This window comes from Polistes dominula, unplaced genomic scaffold, assembly GCF_049000335.1.
Source record: "Polistes dominula isolate Pdom_NZ unplaced genomic scaffold, Pdom_raw_medaka contig_20, whole genome shotgun sequence".
NCBI lineage: Eukaryota > Metazoa > Arthropoda > Insecta > Hymenoptera > Vespidae > Polistes > Polistes dominula.
This window is the reverse complement of record NW_028301147.1, coordinates 99,060-125,173: the sequence shown is the minus strand read 5'-3', so window position 1 is coordinate 125,173 and position 26,114 is coordinate 99,060. Positions and strand designations below refer to the sequence as shown.

At 35.5% G+C, this 26,114-nt stretch overlaps 5 protein-coding genes across 9 annotated transcripts in view; 3 read left to right on the top strand and 2 right to left on the bottom strand.

The window, feature by feature from the left end:
* The window catches only part of LOC107067396 (uncharacterized), a 36,402-nt gene extending 21,459 nt beyond the window's left edge, over positions 1-14,943 (top strand). The window contains 31 exon segments of the mRNA XM_015322865.2: positions 25-197; positions 265-361; positions 1,738-1,901; positions 1,998-2,219; positions 2,302-2,555; positions 2,625-2,788; positions 2,883-3,153; positions 3,230-3,490; positions 3,576-3,708; positions 6,357-6,525; positions 6,621-6,666; positions 6,731-6,866; positions 6,947-7,103; positions 7,169-7,297; positions 7,365-7,718; positions 7,805-7,970; positions 8,051-8,204; positions 8,453-8,579; positions 8,675-8,842; positions 8,845-8,874; positions 8,947-9,119; positions 9,185-9,880; positions 10,316-10,478; positions 11,711-12,055; positions 12,137-12,431; positions 12,489-12,630; positions 12,724-12,923; positions 13,002-13,154; positions 13,227-13,350; positions 13,732-14,341; positions 14,482-14,943. Of these exon segments, the coding sequence (XP_015178351.2) occupies positions 25-197; positions 265-361; positions 1,738-1,901; positions 1,998-2,219; positions 2,302-2,555; positions 2,625-2,788; positions 2,883-3,153; positions 3,230-3,490; positions 3,576-3,708; positions 6,357-6,525; positions 6,621-6,666; positions 6,731-6,866; positions 6,947-7,103; positions 7,169-7,297; positions 7,365-7,718; positions 7,805-7,970; positions 8,051-8,204; positions 8,453-8,579; positions 8,675-8,842; positions 8,845-8,874; positions 8,947-9,119; positions 9,185-9,880; positions 10,316-10,478; positions 11,711-12,055; positions 12,137-12,431; positions 12,489-12,630; positions 12,724-12,923; positions 13,002-13,154; positions 13,227-13,350; positions 13,732-14,341; positions 14,482-14,717 (6,512 nt within the window). The 3' untranslated portion in view covers positions 14,718-14,943.
* On the bottom strand, positions 14,930-18,474 carry LOC107067397 (esterase E4). Its single transcript, XM_015322871.2, has 9 exons — positions 18,307-18,474; positions 17,808-17,995; positions 17,411-17,699; positions 17,100-17,285; positions 16,846-17,042; positions 16,594-16,744; positions 16,128-16,478; positions 15,882-16,026; positions 14,930-15,775 (listed from the first exon to the last, which is right to left on the bottom strand). The coding sequence occupies exons 2-9, from the start codon at positions 17,937-17,939 to the stop codon at positions 15,631-15,633; spliced, it is 1,596 nt and encodes a 531-aa protein (XP_015178357.1). The 5' UTR covers positions 17,940-17,995; positions 18,307-18,474; the 3' UTR covers positions 14,930-15,630.
* Positions 18,475-18,616: 142 nt separating this feature from the next.
* Ilk (integrin linked kinase) lies at positions 18,617-21,232 on the bottom strand. 4 transcript variants are annotated; one of them, XM_089177469.1, is made up of 8 exons: positions 21,097-21,232; positions 20,828-20,950; positions 20,354-20,519; positions 20,064-20,256; positions 19,905-19,985; positions 19,386-19,828; positions 19,047-19,277; positions 18,617-18,957 (listed from the first exon to the last, which is right to left on the bottom strand). In XM_089177469.1, exons 2-8 carry the CDS (start codon positions 20,914-20,916, stop codon positions 18,811-18,813), a joined length of 1,350 nt encoding a protein of 449 aa, XP_089033595.1. In that variant the 5' UTR covers positions 20,917-20,950; positions 21,097-21,232; the 3' UTR covers positions 18,617-18,810. The 4 variants fall into 4 exon arrangements, with proteins under 4 accessions (XP_089033595.1, XP_015178360.1, XP_015178359.1 ...); XM_015322874.2 differs by having other exon boundaries at positions 20,828-20,924; positions 21,097-21,227; XM_015322873.2 differs by having other exon boundaries at positions 20,828-20,924; positions 21,050-21,202.
* A 53-nt stretch (positions 21,233-21,285) lies between these two features.
* Positions 21,286-23,677, top strand: wol (Dolichyl-phosphate beta-glucosyltransferase wollknaeuel). Its single transcript, XM_089177473.1, has 7 exons — positions 21,286-21,377; positions 21,491-21,675; positions 21,764-22,125; positions 22,353-22,527; positions 22,619-22,815; positions 22,909-23,017; positions 23,135-23,677. Exons 3-7 carry the CDS (start codon positions 22,063-22,065, stop codon positions 23,578-23,580), a joined length of 990 nt encoding a protein of 329 aa, XP_089033599.1. The 5' UTR covers positions 21,286-21,377; positions 21,491-21,675; positions 21,764-22,062; the 3' UTR covers positions 23,581-23,677.
* A 293-nt stretch (positions 23,678-23,970) lies between these two features.
* On the top strand, positions 23,971-25,853 carry Alg-2 (Apoptosis-linked gene-2). Of its 2 annotated transcripts, XM_089177474.1 has the most exons (5): positions 23,971-24,109; positions 24,196-24,374; positions 24,618-24,724; positions 24,918-25,225; positions 25,321-25,853. In XM_089177474.1, the coding sequence occupies exons 2-5, from the start codon at positions 24,319-24,321 to the stop codon at positions 25,420-25,422; spliced, it is 573 nt and encodes a 190-aa protein (XP_089033600.1). In that variant the 5' UTR covers positions 23,971-24,109; positions 24,196-24,318; the 3' UTR covers positions 25,423-25,853. The 2 variants fall into 2 exon arrangements, with proteins under 2 accessions (XP_089033600.1, XP_015178365.1); XM_015322879.2 differs by having other exon boundaries at positions 24,072-24,374; positions 24,957-25,225.
* The last annotated feature ends 261 nt before the right edge of the window (positions 25,854-26,114 follow it).

Below are 26,114 nucleotides of genomic sequence, written 5' to 3'. Positions count from 1 at the left end.
GTTCACTACTGTGCTTTTCCTTAGTAACATGGATGAAAGGTTTAAAAGATATTACGGATGGTCCGCGATCGTACAAAGAAGTTATCGATGACTACGTTAGATTGACTTTGAAAAGAGCAGTACAAACCGACGAAGGTACTTATTGTATTTTGGTGAAGAACCGATACGGATGCGACAGAAGTTTCTTCTCGATCTGGGTGAGTAAATCCTATGTGTTTGAAGTTGACTGAAACAGTAAGAAGAAATAATATTTCTAATGATTAGATTAAACAAAGAGCGAGATCGTTAACACCGTTGCCCGACTGGAGTCGCTCTGATGCAGGAAGCATACAAAACGACGATGAATTGTCTTATATAAAAGGTAAGTTCAATCCAAAACATGTCCTCTCCTCTCTCCCTCTCTGTAAAATAAAATATTATTTTATTACGTAATTAATGTGAGAAAAAAGACGGAGAAATGAGCGACGGTAAGAATGATGGTACAAATGAATAATGAAATAATTATAATTAGAGTAGCGATATATGACACAGGGACAAGGATTACAGCGAGTACACTTGGCCCAAAATCGTTTGGCTTTAATCCAAGTAGTCCCTGGGCTAAAGTGTTTAGCAAAATGACGTTGATATAATTTAGGTTGACTGCTTATAAAACCAACGCATTGTACTATAATCTTTAAACTTCTTAAGTATCCACGTACGTGCTAGGTATATATCTGCAAACAAAAATTTAATTATTTATTTATGGATTAAATGCACCAAATGCATCATCAAATTTTCATAGCTTCTCGAAAATAGTATAATACCATTATTGGTATCTACGGGAAAATATATTTATCTCCGAAATTATTATGCATTAATATACTTGCAAGCAGTTTCATTAAAGCGTGAGAAAAACTGTTTAATACAAAAGTAGTCGCGACTGTCATCATTTTTGCACGACCCTTGAATCGATGCCAGCTAGGCATAACAGCGGTTCCTTGACCAAATCTTCAACTATCTGCAAAGTATTAAATATCATAAATATATACATACGTAACAATAAATAACACAGTGTAACTGATTTATCATTCACGAAGGACGAACTAAATGACTTACATAGGAAGTTGGAATGGCTTCAGAATGTTTGATCGTGAAGCCGTAACTTTTGTGATCCATTTATGGCACAGTTTGATCTTAAAAAAAACAACAACAACAACAACAAAATGCTTACAAGAGATGACGTTTTATAAATGTAATTATTATCGCAAACTTGATAGAATTAGGTGCGAGTAAGAAACGCCAACGATTAAAACAACAACAAAATGGTTGAAATATAAAACTGATATTACCACCTACGTATGCAATTTGAGGAACACTTCCCGTTAGGTTATTTTCGTTTACCTCCCTTACCCATTTCCTTACCCCTTCCTACTTCTCTCATTGCCAGAAATGTGAAATTCAGTCGGCATCGAGACTCGCGCGAACCGTCTTGTCTCTGCTCTACTACTTTTTTCTCGAAAAATACTAAATCGAAATGTGACAATAAATGCACAAATAATGAAGAATCAAGATAAAAAAATCGTTTCGAACGATGACCTCGAATTACCGAGTTCTCGTTTGAAACGATCTTTGGCCAACGATGATAGTTTGATCAGCGACTTCATAGAATATTTATTCGGACATCGAGGTAGTAAAGTCACTCGTTGGAAAGGATCATTTTCAAAAAAATCCTACGATTTAGAAATATTTGTACGGCAGATGTTCCTGGACCAATCAGCAGCGAACCAATAGTCGTTGATGGAGGAAGAAATTGGTTGTCCTTGAGTTGGGCCAAGGCAGAAAGGAAAGGACCAGCACCAGTAATCGCCTACAAGGTAGACGCATGGTTGATGGGTGGAGAAGGCGGTGCTCGTTGGGCCGAGGTATAACACGATAATTGGATACTTACGTTAACTGTAACAACCGTTTATCCAATGTAGTTGCGTTGCTTTATTCTTTGGTCATTTTGCAAATTGTAGCTGGGCATCACGCCGATCAACGCCTTTGACGCGTTCAATCTTCGCCCAGGTGGAGAATACAAATTTCGCGTAACGCCACGTAATCGATATGGATGGGGCGAATCTGTTACGATGTCTAGTTCGGTCACGGTCACCGAAGTCCTCGATCTTCCAGAATTCACGAAAATTCTGCCCGGTCAGCTGAAGGCTCTTCAAGACACGACGATCAAATTGGAATGCGAAGTGAGACTTTTCCGAACATAACTTCTACAATAGAGTTTCTTTACTTCCTTTGATATTTCATTTGAATTTGTATGGATTTTAGATTCGCACTGATTCCAATATCAATATCAAATGGTATCGCGAAACAACCGAGATCGATCCTAACAACGACTCAAGATATTCCATCGGTAGGAAAGGTTTAAGGTGCTCTCTTACGATAGAAAATATAAAAGAAGATGATTCCGGTAGATACATTTGCGAGGCATCGAATAAAATTGGTAAAGTGTCGTCTTTCGCTAGAGTCTTCGTAGTCACCGATCCAAAGATTATCGAAGCGGATGAAAAACTAAGATCTAGGTATTATTCGTACATATTTCTATTTATTTGAAAGCAACTTTAAAACGCCACGATTTTTTCTAATATTAGAATTTTGGGAGATGAACGAGAAGAAAGGCCACCACAATTTGCCATGAGATTACGAGATAGGCGGGTTCAAGTGACTTATCCTGTACGCTTAACGTGTCAAATTATGGGTTTACCTAGTCCCGAGATCATTTGGTTCAAAAATGGGGTGGAAATTTGTCAAGATGGTAAGTTAAAGCACTGCTCGATTAATATTTATATATTTAATAGCTACGTATATCTTGATTTGTTTTTTTGCTTTTTTTTTTTTGTTTTTTTCAGAACGTCACGTCTTGTGGGACGACGAATCGAACTTTCACACTTTAGAAATAATTCATTCGACCCTCGAAGACTCCGGATGTTACATGGTAACTGCCAAAAATATCCATGGTTCAGTGTCTTGTCGATCCGTCCTCGTAGTCGATAAAGGAATTCGTGCTTACGTTGCTCCAGAATTTCTTTATGGCTTGGATGCAGCTTATAACGTTAAATTAAATGACGAATTACGAATGTCGGCTCAGATCGAAGCTTATCCTAGCGTGGGCGTAGTATGGTGAGCTAACAAATATCTAACATTTTGATAATCCTTCTTTCTATTATATAATATCGTTGTTTTCATTTGAAAACAGGCATCGCGATGGTTTGCGTCTACGACCTAGTAGAAGAACTATCATGACTTTAAGCCACGACGGTACCGTCGAATTATCTTTGGCAAAAGTTAGCAGCAGGGATGCTGGTGTTTACAGTTGTACCGCGATCAATGAAGTTGGCCGTGCTGAAACATCCACGCGGGTCAACGTTATCGTCGACTCCGATGAACCGAACGACGATCAAATGCAATCTCTTTCCGAAGGATTGCCAACGGTGACGATAGCTTCTCCCGATGTGCCGTGCGTACAAAATTACAAAAAATCTACAAAAAATCTACAAAAAATGTACAAAAAACTAATATTCCTCTATCGCATGATTTAGCAGATATTCAAAGGAACCGCTATTTGTCACGAAACCTTTATCAACCGAAGCTCTCGAAGGAGACACGGTCATTATACTTTGCGAAGTCGTTGGAGATCCTAAACCGGAAGTTATCTGGTTGCGTGACTTCCTTAAGGTAATTATTTTCTTTCTATATTTTCTATCCAGGCATAGGTTAATTAAAAGATCCGAATTTGCAAGTTAGACGGGGGCAGGTAGCAGGGTACGAAGAATAAGTTGCAAAGTTCATTGTGCAATTCCAGAAAATGACGTGTCCCCCTAATGCTGCTTCGGTCACGATGTAGGTCAAGGTGGTAGCAAAAAAGAAATGATAGTGTTACATACCGCATTATGCCCATAGCGAGTCAGGTATTATATGCGTCGGGGGAAACGGCATTTATTTCACGTCACCTCTTTAAAAGGTAACAGTACGTGCTACGCGAGATTAAATGAGGGGCCCAAAGATGGAACGGAGAAAGAGAGAAATGCGAACTGCCAAAAAGTGGTCCTTTGAGGAATATCAAAAGAATGATGGAACATAGGAGTGTGTAATCGGAACGATGCATTCGTCGTCGTTCGAAATCCTTTTACGATGAAATTTCATTTCCCCTCGGCAAAGAGATACACAAATGGACTCAGGCGTGGGTGTTAATGTTAATAAAAAGTCAAGGGGAATACAAATTAGGCATATCGAAAGTATTATTCGTGACGTAGAACCTAGATGCAGGTATAATCATTTTCATGGTAACGTTTGCTTTGACGTTGTTCCGTTCGGACGGAAAAGAACCGAAGGGAAAGGGGAAGAAAACGATGCTGCATCTTTAGTGTATTTACGTCAAACGAATATTTGCATAATCGAGAAGTGTGTAAGTACTTACTTACTTACTTACCTAGAAGGCGTCGTCCCCACTTTTCGTCGACCAACTTGGCTTTCTTCGCCGATGGATCGGTACCGCGAAGTACGAACGGTAAAACAGTCGGTGTGTAACTTTGGCGAATGAATAGCCTTCTTTCTGTCGATCGTCGTCGTTCTTGTCATCGTTCTTGTCCTCTTCCTATACTTCTCAATATATATATAGAACTTAGACTAATTATTGGCATTCTTTGTCATTCGAACAGTGAGAAAAGTGAGTAGAAATAAGCCATACGTTATTTCATTCCGGAAGCATCCGATGCTTTCCTATATGGAATTTTGTATAAACAAATGTGAGCGATAAATCTTAGCCGATGTGCATGTGCAGCTTCTAAATGATTGACTTTCTTATTTCAAAAGCACGTATGTAGGCACATAAATAAATATAATACTATGTATAATATTCAAGAACAGTACTAAAATGTGCATAATTTGTTTCTAACTCTCATTGACAGAGTCAGAACTTTGGAACAATTGTCTGTAAAAGACGATAAATAGAATAATTTTCGATTAGAAGTGGAAAAACGATGGATTATTGACGTACGTCAGGACAAGTTCCCAGTCGTAATGAGTCATTCTCATTCTCAGGGCTTTTCATCGGTTCTCTTAAGGATATTCCTCCAACGAACGAATCTATTTACTCCGAGGAAAACTTGGCCGAGTCTTTTGAGTTAATCTTTCGCGTAGTAACTGCGCGAACGTGCGAAGCATCAAGCCAAGCCACCAAATACATACATACGTTCAACGAGCACTCCTTTTTAGCTAACGACTATGTTAATGCTGCAAACGTTACAACTAACTCCTTTCTTAATCTCTCCTAATTATAACCGATTAGATTATCCATATTCCCAATGAAACGATAGCAATTGGAAAATCTGTGTACCATCTAATCGTGGAATGGTAATAGGAAGGCGAATCAAAGTTTCGATCTATTGCACCGATATACCTGTTTTTAATGCTCTATAGAATGTCCTTGCACTAACCAGTTTATGGCGTCTCTCTTCCGTAACGGGAAGTGTCGTCCGCATAAATTTCATCGTAGGCGCGTTGGTGCGCGTTGGTGCGCGTTGGTGCACGATAGACGACAGGTGGAAGACAGATGGGTCTCGGAAGGTCCATTATGTCAAGAATCAGCTCGCGTTAGAAAACTTGAAAACTTCATTTATCGCAATGAGATACGATTGATCGATACACTTTTCCTTACGAAATAACATCAACGCCGCATTGACACCTTGTCTCTTCTTCTTCTTCTTCTTCTTTCTTTTTTGTAATATTTCCCTGGAACGACGTACGTAAATTGAAGAAGAAGATAATTATTAATAGGAGAAAACAATAAATATTCAGTTGTTGGCACTTGTGTCTGTCATACGCATAACAAGATCAGTCTCGAACGATTCGATCGACTTTCGCTCCCTATATGGGCTAGAGTTTCAACGAGAAGACTACTGTCGTCTCTTTTTCTCCATCTTTTTCTTCTTCGTCATCTCTTGAAACATCTCACGCTGAGTTTGAACCCCATGTAGCTTTAAAAAAGTGACAACTATAGGCCATCTAAATCGTACGCGTCCTATATTATTATAATACGAAACGTTTACGAAAAAGAGTTGTGCTATTAAAACACGTTGCTTCTTTTTGAGCGTAGGCGTGGGAATCGCGGAAACGCCTTGGTATCTAGGTCGAGGTCGATGTTCGAGGTCAGCCGTGCTTCTCTTTTTCGTTAACATGCGAGCGTGCGAGCGTGCGTGCGAGCGTGCGTGCGACGTGCCTACATATTTATGTAAATATGTATTATATATGCGCCCAAGCGAAAGTCAATCTTATTTTTGAACCAAACTACCAAACTACCAAAACTATCAAAATTTGTTTTGCAGCCCGATTACTACAGAGACGCGCCTCATTTTCGACTGGTGGGTAAAGGTCCTCAATACAGATTGGAAATACCTTACGCGAAACTTGATTTTACCGGAACGTATTCGGTCATTGCTCGAAATTGTCATGGAGAAGCAAAAGCCGTAATCTCTTTACAAATCTATGCTAAAGGTTAGACAAATTGCAAAAAAAAAAAAAGAAATAAATAAATACTTAATATAATAAATTGTATATTATAATTAGACGAATTTACATTTTGTTTGTAGGCCAAGGTAAAGAGACGACGATGAAAAAATCGGCAATAACGCACGGGTCAGTATCGCGTTATACATTTCGTTGACGTTTTGACGTTCACGTTGGACCTCTTCTTTTGCAGGAAGGTGCTCACCTTGCCTATGGTAACCAGGGAACTCCGAGATATAAGATGTTGCGACGGCGACGCTGTAACTTTGGAGTGTAAATTTCTTGCCACGCCAGAACAACCAAACGTTCGTTGGGAAAAGGGCGGAAAGGTAACTGTTTTTCCATCTATTTGTTCGAACAATATTAGCAATGTAGATATAAAGAGGGCAAAGTCGTTGCTTACTTGTAGATAATAACCGTGGGAAACGATTTTACGAGTGAATTCGACGGCGAAATAGCACGACTGAGCATCCAACACGTTTATCCCGAGGACGAGGGGGAGTACACGTGTGTCGCTTACAACGAACTTGGAAAAGCATTCACGTCGGCTTGCATAGTTGTCGATGGTAATTTAATCTTATACTTTTGTATCAATTTGGATAATAGGTTTGAATTGTTTGTCAATTGGCAGTACCGGAAGGCAAAGAAAACGTACTAAGCGAAAGATTAACGCGACCGGTTGGCCTACTATCGGCTGGATCAACGCCAAGATCGACTCCACGATCGACGCCTATCAGAAGTTTATCTCCTGCGGTTTCTCGTAAGTTCTACCTACAACAAATCCGTTAACTTTTTCATAGAAATGAGATCATTTCCCGTGGATTTAGATGGCCGCGAACTAAGGTCTCCTCAACTTCCACCGCGATGCGGTGGTTCGTCGACGATAAAACGAACAAAAATTAGTCCACCGAAATTTTATTCCGTACCGCACAATCGAGTTGTCGAAGAAGGTGAAACCGTACGTTTCCAATGTGCGGTTGTCGGTCATCCGACGCCCTGGTTGAAGTGGGACAAAAACGGAATCGTTGTCACACCGACCACGAGAATTTCTATCGTGGAAAAAGACGACGTCAAGATCCTAGAAATCGGCGAGGTCACGCAAGAGGATGCTGGACTTTATCGAGTTACATTGGAAAACGATTTTGGTAGAATCGAGGCTAGCGCACGACTCGAAGTGATAAGTAAGCAATGTCAAATAGAAAATAGAAAATTCATTCATTAGGAATTATTTCATTTTGTTTGAAAATGTTTGCAATTGTTTGAAAAGGTCGGCATGGATCTTATGGGCGAACGATAAGAACTAGAAGTGCATCCCCCAGAACTTATCCTTATTTTTCTCGAAATCTTCTGGACACAACTACGAGAACGGACGGTCGTCTTCGACTGCAATGCGGCCTAAGAGGAACTCCTAGTCCAACGCCTACGTGGTACAGGTAATAGACGAACTTTTCTTAATACGAATACAAATTGAGACATGTATAATACGTGTTGACACTTGTTCGTATTTTTTTAGGAATGGACGACCTTTGACCCGTTCAAATAGAATAAAAAGACACTTTGATGGTAAAATAGCAAAGATCGAAATTTGTAAGGTAAAAGCGAGCGACGCGGGCGAATACAGCTGCGTGGCAACGAACGTCCTTGGCTCTGCGAGAAACACTTGTCAGGTGAATATTATAGACTTGTCAAAATTACCTTCTTTTTGAAGTGAAAACTTCCTTTGTGGTGGCAAATGAAAACGAAGAAACTCGAATTCGAGGCTTTTTAACGAGGCATAATTAAATACACCCTACGGACTTATTCACTACTTTTCGGAAAAAACCTCACTACTTTTCACTTCTAACACGTGTGTGATCTGCCCACATGATATTTTTTTTCTTCTACTTTCTCTTTTTCGACTTGTCGACATTTACAGGTAACCGTACTTGACCCAAACGACTCTTCAACTTTGGACAAAGAGTTGCCTAAATTTGTGCAATCTCTTCCCAAAGAATCGATCGTCATGGAAGGAAATTCTTTCGAACTTCGTACTAGACTTACTGGTAAAAATAATAAATATCCTTTTAATAATACCATTTGGCCTTTCTCTCTTTTCTTTTTTACTTTCATTTCGATTCACATAGATTTATTCTTTCAGGCACTCCCCCATTCTCGATCCATTGGTTGAAAGATAAACGCGAAATTGCCGACGATGACAACCATCATTACGTTTTATATAACGACGGTGGAATCGCGCTCAGACTCTCCGATGTCCATCCAGAAGACGCTGGAGAGTATGCTTGCATCGTTCGAAATGAATTTGGGAAATTTCTTGTAGCGGTCTCCTTGCCGTCCAAGGTATTCATATCGTTGAAAAAGTGATACCTATCTGTGCATTATTTTATATTCAATTATATTCATCATTTACAGATTATAAGAAGACTATTGGAAATCTCGCGCCACGATTTAGCAAAACGCCGCTAACTCAAATCGTAGCAAAAGGCGAGACCGCGTGTTTCTGTGTACGAGTACAGTGCAACAAGCCAATGGATTTCTTCTGGACTATTAATGGAAAAGACGTTAGGGATAATGCTAGATGCAAGGTATGTATTGGTCAATAGTCGAAACGAAAGAATTGTTATAGTTCTACAACGTGGATGTTACATAGGTCGACAAAGACGGAAATGTCTGCATTTTAAAAGTACACGAGGTCTGCCCACGAGACGCGGGGGAAATTCGTTGTACGGCTACTGTCCTGGGCAATGGTCCGTCGATATGCTGTACAACAGAATTGCAATTGAATCGAGGCTCGTATACATTCGAAAATTGTACATCATCAAATTTGAAAAAAGAACGGACGATGTCTCACAACCGTGAAAAATCGCCATCGCCGTCGCCGTCGCCGTCACCGTCGTTTCGTCGTAACCCACTTTCGAGCTCTTTTAGAAGATCGAAAAAAGAACAACACATAAGAATGTCGACGACTGACAAATTTCAACGTGCAAGATCGTCTTCGCTTCCTTTAAGAAAAAAAGCATCCAGTCCTAAAGAACTTTCTCCATTAGCAAAGAAGAAAAATGTACTTCTTCCAATGGATCAAAGCAATCTCTCGAATAAGCAGAAAAACGAACCCGATGTAATAGATTTAATACCATCTATGTGCACGGAACGATCTCTATTAACGTCAAGTCCGGACAAGGAATATATCAAAGATGATGACGAATCGTCCAATCAATTGGACAAATTTGTAGCAGCTACGATCGTAAAAGCACCTGCCGATGTAACAGTTTTCAGAGGTAACGAGCTCGTACTAGATATTACCTACCGTGGCGATCCCGAGCCCTTGGTCAAATGGTTCCGTGCGGTAAGTAACAATACATTTCATAAGTTCACTCACACATATTTCACTTATTTATTTTCATTAGGATTTATGAATAACTGCGTCAATGACCTTATGAAATGATCATTAAAGACTCAGTCATCTTACAGCAAACGATATTCGAGATCCCCTTCTCTCATATTCTTTTATAGAAACCGCCGTGACGCAACGCGTACGACGACTACGACGACGACGACGACGTTCGAAGCTTGAAACACAGTATTCTCGCGATCGTTGACAAAACATGCGTGCTTCCTAAACCTTGAGAACAACGCATTTTTTTACATTCTTATCGCACTTTTTCCACTCGGTTTCATTTAACACTCCCTGTAAAATGATCGTAGCAGAGAACCAATTTCTCTTCTGACAGAATACAATAGAACAAATTATTTTCAATTTTATCTTTGTCTATTGTTCAAGGGTCGACAATTAACATCCGAAGAGAACATTAAAATTACTTATGGTGCTGGTGTCTCTTATTTAACGTTGAATAATATAACGGCGGATCATGCTGGAAAATATGAAGTATCGGTTGAAAATTTATTAGCGAGGGATCGACAATTTTTTAGTCTCGCTGTTGAAGGCAAGTATCTATCATATATGTATAAATAGTTTGTATTTTTATATATATACTATAAAGATGAAAAAAAAAATTTCTAACTATAAGGTAAACGTAGAAAATTCCATGCCATTCCATCCAATCTAACGACCATTCGATTTCTCGTCTTTCAAATAAATAAATCTTAAGATTTATAATTCAACGAAAGATGTAATCCAGATCGAAATTCTAATTAATTTAGAATCCCTACATATACAGATATATACGGAACGAATGTTATCAAGCGAGATTTGTACGTCTGCTTTGTAAATACACGCGAGCAAATGTTTACGAAAGAAACCGTCTTACATCATTCCTACTTAACTGGCACATCGTCTCGAAATTATTAACTTGCACATTGTTCGAAAAATTTGCGTGTGTTTATTTAAATAAAGATATTTAAAAAATCACGGCAGACAATCTATGAAATTTAACTCGAGGATCAGTCGTTTATGTTATGTTACGTTAATGTTACGTCAGAGATTTTGTTTAGATTAACGGGGAAAAAAGAAAGATTCGATCAGGAAAAAGATGAAATGTTCCAAAACGAGTAACCCGAGGATTGACGAGACTCACTTTACACGGTCTAGTTCCTTTTCTCGCGTACAAGGCGGACGACAATCTCACGTGACGAGTCGCGCAATTATTTCTCTACCATTTTCAACGTGAAGTTACACCACTCACCATGCTCTCTCTCTCTCTCTCTCTCTCTCTCTCTCTTTTCCTCTTCCTCTTCCTCTTCCTCCTCCCTCTCTCGTAAAATCTTCTTTTTCCCTCAAAAGACGTCTCAGTAGACATCCATTTACACCGAACACTTGTATACTGCTCTTTCTCTCTCTCTCTCTCGCTCTCTCTCTCTCACTTGCTCTCTACTAGACCAGTCAATATTTATCGCTTCGACATAATGAAACGTGTTCTTCGATTTTACTTACTTTACTTTAACTGAATGGCACATTAATAACGTTTCAAGTTCAATATTTTCTATCTACGAAGACAATAAAACAATGGAATTGGGTAATATACGACGTTGATATCGCTGTTATGACATAGCACACAATATCAGTCAAAAATAACATATAATTATGTCAATACACATTTCACAATCACTAAAGTTTTGATTGACTAATAAAGTTGGGTGTTCCCCACCCAAACATATTGATGTTCGTCGTAATTTGTTCTGGCGTTGCTTCGATAATAACATGTAATTTGAATTATAGGACCACCAGATCCACCGGCAGGTATTCCAAGCGTTACAAGTTCGAATAATTCGGTAACAATTACCTGGAGTTCACCGGCTTACGACGGTGGCTGTACAGTAACCGGTTATACTATCGAGATGAACCGAGCAGAAGAAAATTCGTGGACAGTTATCGGTGAATCATGTCATTCTCTGAGTCACACAGTACTCCCATCGTCAAAGAATTCAATCGTTGCTGGTGAAAGCTACCGTTTCAGGATCAGGGGAGAAAATATTCATGGAGTCGGTGAACCCAGTGTTGAATCCGAGTTCATTAGAATGCCTGAAGAAGGAGAAACGATTATACAAAAGGAGGAAGAGGAAGGTAATGAAAAATATTGAAATATTTCCTCCTTAAACTAAGACCTATTCTTCATTGCTTACAATAGATAATATTTCTTTGCAGAGTTCTCAGCAGCTTTCGAAGCTCGCACGGTTCATGCAGAGGACTCGCAATTATTCGTCGATAGATATGACGTCTTCGAGGAATTAGGTAAAGGTCGCTATGGCGTAGTAAAAAGGGTCGTCGAAAAATCATCGAATGCAAGTTTCGCCGCGAAATTCGTTCGAACGATCAAAAGCAAGGATCGTGAACAAGTACGCGAGGAAATTAATATTATGAATATGCTCAGACATCCGAAGCTTCTTCTTCTAGCAGCTGCGTTCGAAGGTCCTCGAGAAACAATAATGATCACTGAATAGTAAGTATTATATAGTACTTGCTTTTGGTCTTCATATTTATTAATATCGTTTATCAGTATTTCCGGTGGTGAGCTTTTCGAGCGAGTGGTAGCAGATGATTTTACTTTAACCGAACTGGACAGCATACTTTTTATGAGACAGATTTGCGAGGGGGTTGAATACATGCACGAAAATAATGTCGTACATTTGGACCTGAAGGTAAGAGAAAGAGAAATCAATTCCGATTCCGATTTAGGAAGGGAATACGCGCGAAAGGGGAAGAAATATTTGCTAATAAAAACCCGTTTACAGCCGGAAAACATAATGTGTCGAACGCGAACTTCGCATCAAATCAAGCTTATCGATTTCGGATTAGCGCAAACCCTTAAACCAGACACACCGATCAGAGTTTTGTTCGGTACACCAGAGTTCATACCACCTGAAATTATAAGTTACGAACCGATCGGAACCGAGTCGGATATGTGGAGCGTTGGTGTCATCTGTTATGTACTGTAAGTGTTTCCAGTCAAAATATAGCTAATATATCATCTGGACATATATTGTCCTATTAAATATGTTTGCTAATTCAGATTAACCGGACTATCACCGTTTATGGGGGATAACGATGCCGAGACCTTTGCAAACATAACGAGAGCAGATTATGATCTAGATCACGAAGCTTTCGATGCTATTTCTAGTAATGCTAAAGACTTTATCACTGGTTTGCTCGTTAAGAGAAAAGAGTAAGTATTAATATTGGCAATAGTAGCATCATCAAATAATATTTCAATGTTCGATATTCGATTACTTCGTAGATCGCGTATGTCGGCAAAGCAATGTCTAGAACATCCGTGGATGGTTCAACATACTGAAAATATGAGTAGAGTGGCATTACCGACAGACAAGCTAAAGAAATTTATCGTACGTAGAAAGTGGCAGGTAAATATTACTCCTTATATTTGACATTCGATATTTTCTCATTTTTGCCTTAATGACAATCCTAACGATATCAAAAAAAAAAAAAAAAAAAAAAAAAAAAAAATAATACATCTTTTATACAGAAATTGAAAGATTGTTATACGTTAAATTGGAAAGTTTGGCAAATAGCATGTGCATGATGTATTGAAGAAACTGCAAGTTTGTTTTTATACATAATAGAGTGCATAAAAGCGAGTTAAAAACACGCTTTTAGATTTCATTTATTTTATAATACCGTAATGTTTTTTAATCCTCTTCCTCTCGTGCTATTAAATTCACAAGGAGTGTGTGAGTATTGTATGTGTTTTGCGTGTGTGTGCACGCTTTCGTTTGTTCCAATAGAAAACAGGAAATGCCATTCGTGCACTAGGAAGAATGGCAATTCTTTCGGCGAACAGTAGAAAAAGTCCAACGACGACGACAGCTGAGTGTTTGGATACGAAACCTGTAAACTCTTTCACGAGTACGAATAGAAGAAACGATTCTGATGATACGATGATCGAGTTAGAAGAAAATTCCAACGAATTCGTAGGAACCAGACGAAAGAGTAGTCTCTATTCGTTTTGTTACAAAACGGAAGTCAATATCTCTTTGGAAGAAGAATCGGACGGCAAAGCAGCCAAAGACGAAGGAAAAGACGAAGGAAAAGACGAAGTAAAAGATGAAGAAAGCAAATTATCCGAAATCGATCGAGATTACGTATCCGATAAATCTGAAAATCAACGACGAGTCTTTCGAGGTGACTCGCGTGATTCCGGAATTGGCGATTGCATTACAAATTTAGCGACTTCGTCGTTGCAATTAGACGAGTTGGGAATCGTTTCAATCATCGAAGAAGAAACGGACAATGAGAGTAGTTCAAAATCTTTGAGATATGATACAGGGAGTACCGAGGCTACCTCGCAAAATAGCCCAATTAAGGCTTCGCGTGAGACTAATCACGTTCACGAAGGTCTGTAGCTATTCTAACAATTATTATTTCACAATTATTGCTTTCTTTTGTTAATCTTAAGCCTATATTTCATCCATTCTTTTCGTCGCATAACTAAAAGTAAACTAACTACGTAATGAAATGTTGGTTTGGTTCGATAGATACCTTTGAAAATCAGGATGCAAGGATGATCGTTGTTCGAAATCGAGACAAATTCGTGCCTACGGGGAATGTTAGTCGTCGAGCAAAGATGTTTGAACAGGAAGCAGCGGGCTTAAAATCATCGCCAACGTCGCAAATTCAAATCGTACATCGGCCGTATCCAGCAGCAACAATGGCAAATGGTAAACCGCACAACGAAAGGATACAACGAGTCTTTGCTTTTTGGAATAAATAAAGAGTCTTTTTTAGTTTTGTTTTTCTATTCCGACAAACTAGCAACACCGTATTTAAATTTCTTTTTCATTTCATCGCTCACTCGCACGCGAAAGCATACAATTATAATCGAATAGAAATTTAATAAGAAAAACAATCATAGAAAATCTATCGTGTCTATATAATGTTAGTGTAGATACTTACAATTAGTGACAAATAAAATGTACACGAGTATTGTTATAATCAGAGATATTATTGCCTTAACGTATCATTTTCCATTCATTTTCGAACCATCAACAAAATTCTCTTTATTGTGCTGTCATTCTGTTATATAAGACAGATTTAGATAAAATTTCACTTTTTATCTGACTCAAAAGAAAAAGAAACAAATTCATTTTAACAACCATGAAATATTTAAAAAAAGATCTTGTAATTTAAAAAAGCATGCTAAATAATGAAAATAAATCGTAATAAGACCTTGAGGGAAAAAAGTTAAAGGAAAATAATATTGTTGTCAGGCGCTCGTCGGTATTCGAGATACCGTCTTGTTTACAGTTCGACGGTTAAGCTGTAACTGTTTTCGTGTGTTTACATCAAGAGGAATAGAACCTATACGTATTGAGGATAAAAGTAGGGATAATCCTTGTTTTATTTGAACAACGATGACATTTGCTTCTACGAATTGCTTCTACGAATTGATTCTTTTGTCAAATAAATCTCAATGCTTTTTTAAATTGTAATTATAAAACATGATCTTCTTATCTATCTATCTATCGTGATCTATATATCGAAAAAGAAATCGCTTGCAAATATATATATTAATTTATATATTAATTTATAATATATTATATTCGTAAATGATAATTAATAATAATAATATATGAACCATAGAATATTACCGTATCCCGCCGTATGATTAAAATATTTTTCATTTTTTAAGCATGTTTTTTAATCATTTCTGCTAACTCATCTTTGAATGGACAATTTACCATATCTTTTATTTCCAAATAAGTAAGAGTATCTTTACTTACAGGTGTCCAGGTAGTATTAACATATTCATTCAACGATGACGTTGGATTCCTAAAAAAAAAAGTATAATTGTAAACATTATAAAATATAATCTATATTTAAACAATACACACAAATAGGTGACTATATAATTAAAATTATAAATGAAAAAGTTTACCCAGTTTTGGCAAAATTAGTCCATAAATACGTAAGTCGTTCGATCATATCCCTATCTTTGGTTCCTTTCGCTGGTGGTAAAGGATTTGTAACTTTGCAAAATGGTAAATAAAAGAGATAAGATAATTCATCGGCGTGAGATGCACCTAAAGATGAAATATTTCTCTTCTGTAGATTACTTGAAGAAATATGATTAGGAAAAAAAGATATTAATTAAGATATTCATTAAATAAGGTAAAAAATGTACCCTTTGGATAGTAACGTAAGTTTTCCGATCGTATTTCATTTTGTCTTAATAATTGATTAATTGTCGTTTCTTCGCCAACATAAGAAAATTTATACAGATATGTCGGTGCACACTTTCTCTTTCTACGATCATCGGCTATGTTATTGATTGGATGACAAAAATATATATCGCTCATAACATTGATCAAAGACGGAATATCTTCCTTGCTTATTGGTTTATCGTTTCCAAAATAATGATTTCTCACATCTTTCATTAATCGTTCAATTTTCTCTGGCTCCTTTGAGATTGCTAATTGTTCAATATTATATCTCATTTTTTGATCCATTTTTTTCAAATCCTCGTCGCTATTTTCTAAACCGAAGGAATAAAAAAAGATTTGAACATTTCGTCCATAAGTCGTAACACGATGGAAAAGAATATGTGGATAAAGAAAATTACATAAGAATTTGAAACAATTTGTGCTTACTTTTTAAGAACATTATAAACTCATTATTCGTATATCCGATCAACATCGGTATATCAGCGTCGTTTTTCAAGAGTTCGTTAAGCGGACGAGGGAGAAATGGATTTTTGGATTTGGCATCGATAACAGGTCCAGCCGGTATATCATTGACATTCTTTTTTTTTATTAATTCATTAATCATTTTTCTTTCATTAATGTTTTGAGAAATATAATATTGAAATACTAATTGTGTTTGAAATAGTGTTTTAAACATACCTCAGTCATGTAGAACTGTGCCCTTATAAGTTCCTCAGCTGGAACCGTTCGAAGAAATTCAACGACTTTTTTAGGATCCTTCGAATCGCAGAAATCAAGCATTTGTCCAAGTTTAATGCAATTTTCTGGCTTACTTAATCCTATACTCCAAGGACATGTCGCTACTCCGCTTGCACATATAGCCTTGTGAAAAAGACCTACAATTGAATAATTAATTAAGGCAAGTTATAAAGTCAAGCAAAAAAACACAGTACCTTTTGCCATAGGCGATATTGTTAATAAATGAACGCATGCTGCACCAGCGCTATTTCCAAATATCGTTACATTATTAGCATTTCCTCCAAAATGAGAGATATTTTCTTGGACCCACTTTAATGCTGCCACTTGATCTTTTAAACCTTGATTACCAGCTGCGACCTCATCATCCAAGTTGAAAAATCCTTTTTCAAATGTTCAACAAAATTGTACATTTATTAATCGTTAGATCATTTATTTTCAACTATCAATCTTGACTATTGTTCAATGAAATGAAAAATAAAGAAATACGCGTAAGAATGTCTTGTACCTAAAACTCCTAATCTGTAATTAATAGTCACGAAAACAATGTTCTTGTTCATAAAATAGTCTGGTTTATTAAATTTATCGGTGCCAGAACCTTGAACAAATCCACCTCCATGGATAAAAACTATAACAGCTTTATTGTCCGTGAATGAATTCGTGTAAACGTTGAGATAAAGAGAATCTTCGCTACCGATAATATTGTTTGGTAACATTTCATTCAGCTGTACACAAAAATTCACCTCTACATTTCCAGCATCTCTGACACCAGTCCATGAAGCAGGAGGTTCTGGATCCTAACACCCATTCAAAATGGAATTCATTTTAAAGTCATTTAAATGCTACCAAAAATGCACTGTCATATCAGCATACAATCATACATACATAAATAAACAATGAAATACCTTGAATCGTAATGGACCAAGAGGAGGAGCGGCAAAAGGTATTCCTTTGAAACTATAATAAGATGTCCCTAAAACGCTTTCGCACAAATAACCCTTCAATTGTCCCTGACGTACGTTTACTATAATTGACATTTTCGTATTGTAGTACTTATCAAGCTACTTCGAAGTTATCTAATACTAAAGAAAACCTACAATCACGTATATATCAGTTTTTTTTTTTTTATACTTATCTAAAGATAAAGTCATTAAAAATAAATAAGATAAAATATTTTTAAAGAAAATTTTTAGTTACATAATCAAGGATGAAAAACATGTAACGAAGCGTACAAATTTTTTTTCATCATTTTTTTTCTAGTTTAATGCATAAATCAAAAAATTATTACACAATAATTAATTTAAACTAAAGGAGATAATTTTGTAGCAAAATATGAATGCTAGTCAAAGTATTAAAATATCGGCTTGTAGTCTTTTCAACATTATGAAGATTTGAATTACTTACGTGCACAGTTTTCAGTTACACATTGGAAAAGAGTTTGATTATCGTAACGAAATCTTTCAAATTGAAACATTAAATCGGTCGGAGATGTAAACAAGCCAATAACTCCATCTGTTCTTGCAGTTAGTATTATTGAGCACATTTTGATTTCTAAACATCTATGAGCGAACGTTACTGCGACCGGCGTGGCAACGTTATAATATATATATATATACGAAATATATAGTATTTCTGTTATATTCTTCGTAGCATTAATTTGGTCAATTTGGTCAATTTGGTCAATTTGGTCAATATATATTACATACAATACAACTATAGAAAATACTTAACCAACTATATTTTTTTTCGAGACATGGATAATGTTTTAGTTTCTATAAAACAATATAAAATATGTTATAGTCGTAACAATTCGAAACAATATTGTTTCGAAAAGCACATGTATTGTAAAAAGAGTAAGTAAAATTATGATATTTCTGGGAGATTTAATTTTGTTCATTTTTAGTACCGTTAACGTTTCATTTTATCAAGAATAGGTACGACCATGTCAAATGAGGGACGTTTCCCTGGATCTTCATTCATGCAAATTCTGATTAATTTGGCAAGATGCGGAGATATACCTGGTGGTATACTAACACGCAATTCTTCCAACGCTATCTGTAAACATAGTTATATAACTATATATAATGAGACATATATATAGATGGAAGACAGATAATCGCGTTGGCAATTTCCATTTCGTTTACCTTCATTCCACATTCCATGGGAGAAAGATCAGCAAAAGGCACTTCTCTTGTAGCAAGTTCCCACAAAAGAACAGCAAAGCTCCACATATCGCTAGCTTCTAAATTGATATCGGCAGGTCTTTTGCTAAGGGCTTCCGGAGACATCCAGGCTGGTTCGTATATACGTCCAACCTCTTGGAAAGAAAATTTCGAATCTGCCATATTTACACGAGCAGTTAAATCTTCGTCGATCTACAAACGCATATATGTTTCAATAAAAATGCGCATAATAATATATATATATATATATAGATACAGATATAGATATAATAGGGCAATAGCAGCATATTTATTATGTACCATAATATGTTTACTGTTGAGTTGAAACCTGCATCTATTTTGCCTTTCCAATCCATGAAGAAAAGCCATAGCTCTTGCCACATCAAGGGCTAAGCGAAGTGCTCGTGCAGTATCAACGACAACGCCAGTACCTCCATGTAAGAGCCTATGCAAACTTCCTCTAGCCATGTATTGTGAAACTGTCGCTAATTGTGGCGGTTGATTTACACAACCAAGAACCGGAAGAACATTTGGATGGGAAAATATTCGAAGTTTTGGAAACTCTTCGTTAAAATCTCTGGATATACGTGCTGTACACTCACGTATATTTAAAATTTTAGCTACGATATCATTATTTTGCCAACGTCCTCTCCAAGTGTCTCCGCTTGGAGTACTTGCTAAATGAGTATGCAAAGCAAGATCTGCCATGTTGATACCTTTGTGTCTCGATAAAGTGGCATCTCCTACAAATAATACAAATATATATATTATATTTATCTTCTTTTCTCTCTATTCTTCCATTCAAATGAATCAACTTACTGCTCCTAGTTTTTAATCCCAGCCAACTTTGATCTTTAAATTGAATCTTTTTTAAATCTTGTCCATATTCTACTGCCATATCTAAAAGAAATAGTACATTAAATCAAAGCAATAGATTCAATATGACAGATTCATATAGGACAGGTTGATCAATCTTACCATGTAGTCTTTTTGCTAAGTGTCCTCTAGCTTTATCAAGAGGAGTATCACCATCTTTGTTAGCTATAGATACTAAGGCACCAGCAGCTACTAACTCTTCGGCAACAGCTTGGTCACCCCAAAAGCATGCGTAATGAAGAGCAGTATTTCCATGTTCGTTGGTTACATTTACATCTGCTTTATTTCGCAATAACTATTGTCAAACAAATGTTTTTTTTTAATGTTTCTGTTACTATGTCCATTGTAAAGATCTTTTTAAGATTAAATATATACATATATCTATTTTTTACCAACTGAACAATTTCCTTATGTCCATGTGCAGATGCAAGATGTAGCGGAGTGTCATCTCCTCTGTTGGTAGCATTAATACGTGCTCCTCTACTAACTAGCAACTCTGCCAATTTCAGATGGCCTTCTTTACAACACCAGTGGAGTGGACTAAATCCGTGGTCATCGCTATACATAGAACAATGAATCATATTTATGGTAATGACAATGCTAATGAAAACAATCTAATTACACACTTTATTATTATAAATAGTAATAATTATATATGACTTAATATGGAGAACTATTAAAAAACACTATATATATATATATATATATATATATATATATATATATACTAAAATTTATTTGTACTTAATTATTACGTTAATGAAAATTCAAATGGAAAAGTTGGTGATAAGAAATCTAAACTATATACGGAAACCACAACATTCGTAAGACTTCTCCAAAAAAGGAAATAGCAAATTTATATTTACCCTTGATTCATGTCATGTTCAGTGTCGTCCAACCAAACACGAACTTGCATAGCATTTCCTTCGCGACACCATTGAAATATATCTTCCATTTTATTATCTTTATCAATAAAAATCGAAGAAATTCTATAAATAATATCGTACAGAAGTGGCAATTTTCAATTGTCTTCAAAATTCTTATTCCCTTCACATACTATATAGAATTATGTTTTTCTTATAACATACGTGTAAATTTATGAAGTTTTTAAGTAATTTGTTAAATTTCTTCTTACTTGTTTCTCAACCTATATCAATATATACAAAAATAAATAGGACCAACGTCCAAAGTAAGTAATTAATTAATCTAACACTTGAATCTTCTTCACCACGATCTTCCATGGATCACACTTAACATTTCTCTGAGAACGCACCCATGCGCATTACCCATTTGACCATATATGCTAACTATATATGTATATATAACTTTATTTATAACACACACTCATTCATTATGGAGGGGATTCTTCACTGACAATGAGTTTATCAATTCAAGTCAGTCAAATATCATAAATAAGTAATTAATAAAACATTTTTATTATATTTTTACAAATTCATAAATTAATATATATATATATATACCATAGTTAGCTAATGCCACACACACTTTTAATTATTTATATTTATTAGGTTATATTATGTTTACACTATGCTCGGTGATTGGCTAGCATGTCAGTCAGCAAAGTCGAGCCGTGATTCGTTAATCATATCAGACTATGTACACTACCAAATCCTCAGTAAGGTATATACTTCACTCAAATATGGGGTATCGTTAGACCCCCGTGACAATTGAAATACGGTAGAAATTACAGATGGTGTAATATCACAACTTTTGCTTGTATTTTTAATATGTAATTGATACACTAACATTGCTCTACAATTCATTATATTATATAACATTAGGAAACTCAGCTTGACTTTAAGGAAAAACGCGGGAAACGACTGGGAAAGGTCCCTTACGCGTATCTACTGTTGCATATAGATACGTACGTCCATGGAAACAATCGCCGTCGAGCTATGACGTCAGCATGCGCATGCGCACGAAGGCTCCCACGTGGGAAAAAATCCCACGTCCTGACATCACTGATTCCGTTATCATCTAGCTTTGGATCAAATTGGAATTTTATAATGGAATTTATTTAATACTATTTTCTATTTCCATAATAATATATTGTAGATGTTAATTATTCCTCGATGCTGCTATGGAATTAATAGAGAATTTATTTTTATATATTTTGTTAATAGTTACGTGTATAATCGTCGTGGTACGTTTAGTGGTTATATCCCTCATTTTGACAGTATACATTATTTTTTATGAATAATATAGATGGTTGATGAAATGAAACAAATGACAAATAAATAAAATAACTTAATTTTTACAGATCTATATATTATGTATACTCAGTATTATGAGAAAATGCACATAAATGCACATAAATGCACATAAATGCACTTTTTGGTATATCTTATGATCATATTGTATATTTTTTAGTTCTGTCTAATATTGTATGTAACAACGCAAGCTTATCCAAAAATATGGCGGGATGGAAAAGAAAAGGTTTTCTTCGATCACAAAACAAAGGAATATCAAGATTTTCCTTCATTGCACGATAATTGGAGTGTTAATTTAAGTGTTATTGTACCTGCCTACAACGAGGAGAAAAGATGTAATGACTATATTTTTAATAAGTAAATAACTGAATCGGTTAAAGCTTTGAAAAAAATATCATTTAATTTTCATATCATTTGATTGTTTAGTATCACCAATGTTAGACGAATGTTTAGAATATCTGGAGAAATTAAAACGATGTGGTCATAGTTATGAGGTAATAGTAGTTAGCGATGGAAGTACAGATAAAACTGTAGAAGTTGCTCAATATTATGCTTCCAAATTTGATACCGTGAGAGTATTGGCTCTTGTTAAAAATAGGGGTAAGGGTGGTGCCGTTAGGCTGGTCAGTATTAAGTAGTAGTACCTTTTAGTAAACGTATAATTAAAATATTAATATTACTTGTATCGCAGAATTTTGTATTGATTTTATTTAAAGGGTATGCTGAGCTCCAGAGGTAGCGCATTGTTGTTCGCTGATGCAGACGGTGCTACTTTATTTGCTGACCTAGACAAATTAAATGACAGTTTAAGAAACACGCTAGGATGTAAGTTGAATACATTTAGTTTGAATACATTACCTATTCGATTGGATTATAGTTCATTTATTCTTAACTATAGCACATGAAAAATAATTAATTGATTATGTAAACATTAACTTGCAGTTGATTATTTATCTGAGCCAGAAAAATTAGCATTGTCGCATGCTGTCATTTGTGGATCGAGAGCTCATTTAGAAAAAGAAGAAACTGCTAAACGTTCCTACTTTCGCCTATTTCTGATGCACGCATTTCATTTTTTAGTTTGGTTTTTGTGCGTAAGAGGTATTAGAGATACACAATGCGGTTTTAAATTACTAACAAGAGAATCTGCGAGAAGCATATTTGAAACTTTACACGTTGAACGTTGGGCATTTGATGTCGAAATGCTTTATATCGCCAAACATTTTAATATTCCTGTTACCGAAGTTGCAGTCAATTGGACAGAAATAGAAGGATCAAAAATAATCCCATTTTGGAGTTGGCTACAAATGGGCAAAGATTTAGTTTTAATTTGGCTAAGGTACACAATTGGAGCATGGAAAATTCACAATAGTAGTAAGCAGAATTAACAGAAGCCATCCATGCATTTTCAATAGCCTCTAACACGAAACTGAATTCATTGCAATTTTGTCAAATGTACTAATAAAGAGTGATTATTTGTCCTAATGCTATTGTCATCCTATACTACATGTATCATGTACTACTAAACGACGATGACTTTTTTCAACATTTTTATTCAGATGTATTTTATGAAAATTCAAGTAAATAGAGGTTAAGTACGTTAACCGTTAACATAGATTCTTCTCCTTAATAAAAGTTACAAGTAAACCAATCAAAGTAAATTATAAATTGCAAATGAAATCATGATTTATGTTGTTTTACAATATTTTTGTCGTAGGAATGTTGTAAGTAACATATATAAGTAAGAACAATCTGATCAGAATGAAGCTCAGCCAATCACAAGAGACGTATACTTTGGTGGAATATCCGCGATTGGGTAATAGTTATGCATGTGATGAGTAAAGAATCGGTGAGTAAAGAATGACGTGGGAAGGAAATAGTTGCAGTGGAAAGCAGTGGAAAGCAGTGGAAAGCTTGGTATAGTGTTGACGACGCTAGTTAAAAGAACGTAGACAAACAATTTCATTCGATATTATTCTATGTCATTTGTTTTTATATTTCAGTAGGATATTAAAAGAGTATAGAAGAGTATAAAATCGTTAACAGCATTGCAATTTTAATCGGGTTTTGAATTCTTTGAAAAAGTTTTATCATTATTACTTGAAGTAGTTGCGTGTATTGTCGAAATGTCTTTCACATCGCAGATACCAAACAGAGACTTTTTGTGGGATGTGTTTAGAAGGTAATTATACGTTTATAATACATACTTATTGCTATGTAACTACATATAATATAGTGATAAGTGAATAGCTTAATTATCGAATAATTAACGATTATGCGAACCTATATAGGTTGATTTATTATATTATTATAATGTAAAGATTGTGAAGCATAATCTAGCATAATCTGTAGAGGTAGAATTGGATGTTTTTCTATGCAACAGTTAGGGTTTCTTGGTAGCGCTTAGTAATAATTTCATTTTTAGGGTAGATAAAGATTGTTCTGGTGCAATTACGGCAGATGAATTACAGCAAGCGCTCTCAAATGGTACCTGGACACCTTTTAACCCGGAAACTGTTCGCCTAATGATCGGTAAGCTTAGCAAACGATCTCTACAAACGATCATGCAAGTAGTCCTTAGATCAAAATTTGATCCACCCGTACATACACAAGTACATACACACAAGTGTAATGCAATTAGGAAATATTTGGTGTTTTAGTTCACATTTTGCATGATCATTTGTTATAAGAGCGTTCTAGCTTTGAATTTATTCTGTTGACACAGGTATGTTTGACATTGAAAAAACTAGTCCTACTTCTTCAGGTATGTTTGATAAAAATCAAACAGGAACTGTCAGCTTTGAAGAATTCGGAGCACTCTGGAAGTATGTTACCGATTGGCAAAATTGCTTCAGATCGTTTGATCGTGACAATAGCGGTAATATTGATCGTAGTGAACTAAAAACTGCTCTGACACATTTTGGATATCGTTTGTCAGAACATACGATAGATAATCTTATACGTAAATATGACAGAGCTGGTAGAGGAACCATATATTTTGATGATTTTATACAGTGCTGCGTCGTTCTTCATGTAAGAAATCAATCAACGACAAGAAATTGTATTAACGTTTATTTAAGTTTGTAGAAAATCATTACAAGTTATTAAACTTTTTTTTTTTTTTACAGACATTAACCGCAGCTTTTCGGCAATTAGATACAGACTTGGATGGCGTTATCACTATTCATTACGAACAATTTTTGGGTATGGTATTTAATTTGAAGATTTAAAGTATGCTCAGAAGAAAATATATACCTTGCCGTTCAATGATTACAAATATAATATAATACATGTTGCCAAATAAATAATATTCTATTTCTACACGTTTCAAGGGAAAGTAAAACTACTATCTATCGACGTTCTTAGGTTCGTCCAAAGATCAATTATCTGTTTCTATCGATTTCAAATATTCACGGTTTGCCTATACACTTAAGATCGTTATTTTCTTATTCATTTATTATTAATATTACTATAATATTATTATTATTAATTGTTGTACAATATTCCTATTGTAGATCTGTTTCTACATCTTTTTAATATCCATGTTTATGCTTAAATGATAAAATATAGTAAAGTATTATATTTCCATACTTTTTTATTATTTTAAACTATACGCTTGTTTATAAAATAAATCATTAAAAAATATATTTCTTTAAAAATATTTTCTATGATATCAATAATCCTCAAGTATTCCTAAAATTCCTGTTATTTTATTGAAACGAGATTTAAAGTTGCATTAATACCGATTGTCGGTAAATATTATATACGCATTGGTTGTATGCATTCCAAAGATATGTCGATAACGTAGAACGCGTTAGTAAGGTAGTAGTTCTCGGTAAACATTGATACCAAGTTTTGATATTTCTTTTAAAAATAATCTCCTATCATAGTTTTTCAGTAAAATTTCCTTCACATTAACGCT

Bases quoted from the DNA above. Each gene is read 5' to 3' on its own strand.
- wol (XM_089177473.1), top strand. From the start codon at position 22,063: ATGGAATTAATAGAGAATTTATTTTTATATATTTTGTTAATAGTTACG. The intron at 22,126-22,352 runs GTACGTTTAGTG...TATATTTTTTAG, and splicing joins TTACGTGTATAATCGTCGTG to TTCTGTCTAATATTGTATGT. The intron at 23,018-23,134 runs GTAAGTTGAATA...ATTAACTTGCAG, and splicing joins TTTAAGAAACACGCTAGGAT to TTGATTATTTATCTGAGCCA.
- Ilk (XM_089177469.1), bottom strand. From the start codon at position 20,916: ATGGAAGATATATTTCAATGGTGTCGCGAAGGAAATGCTATGCAAGTT. The intron at 20,520-20,827 runs GTAAATATAAAT...TTCTATGTATAG, and splicing joins GAACATGACATGAATCAAGG to CGATGACCACGGATTTAGTC. The intron at 19,986-20,063 runs GTAAGATTGATC...TATTTCTTTTAG, and splicing joins CTTAGCAAAAAGACTACATG to ATATGGCAGTAGAATATGGA.
- LOC107067397 (XM_015322871.2), bottom strand. From the start codon at position 17,939: ATGTCAATTATAGTAAACGTACGTCAGGGACAATTGAAGGGTTATTTG. The intron at 17,700-17,807 runs GTATTTCATTGT...AATGGGTGTTAG, and splicing joins TTGGTCCATTACGATTCAAG to GATCCAGAACCTCCTGCTTC. The intron at 17,286-17,410 runs GTACAAGACATT...CATTTGAAAAAG, and splicing joins TTACAGATTAGGAGTTTTAG to GATTTTTCAACTTGGATGAT.
- Alg-2 (XM_089177474.1), top strand. From the start codon at position 24,319: ATGTCTTTCACATCGCAGATACCAAACAGAGACTTTTTGTGGGATGTG. The intron at 24,375-24,617 runs GTAATTATACGT...TTTCATTTTTAG, and splicing joins TTGTGGGATGTGTTTAGAAG to GGTAGATAAAGATTGTTCTG. The intron at 24,725-24,917 runs GTAAGCTTAGCA...CTGTTGACACAG, and splicing joins AACTGTTCGCCTAATGATCG to GTATGTTTGACATTGAAAAA.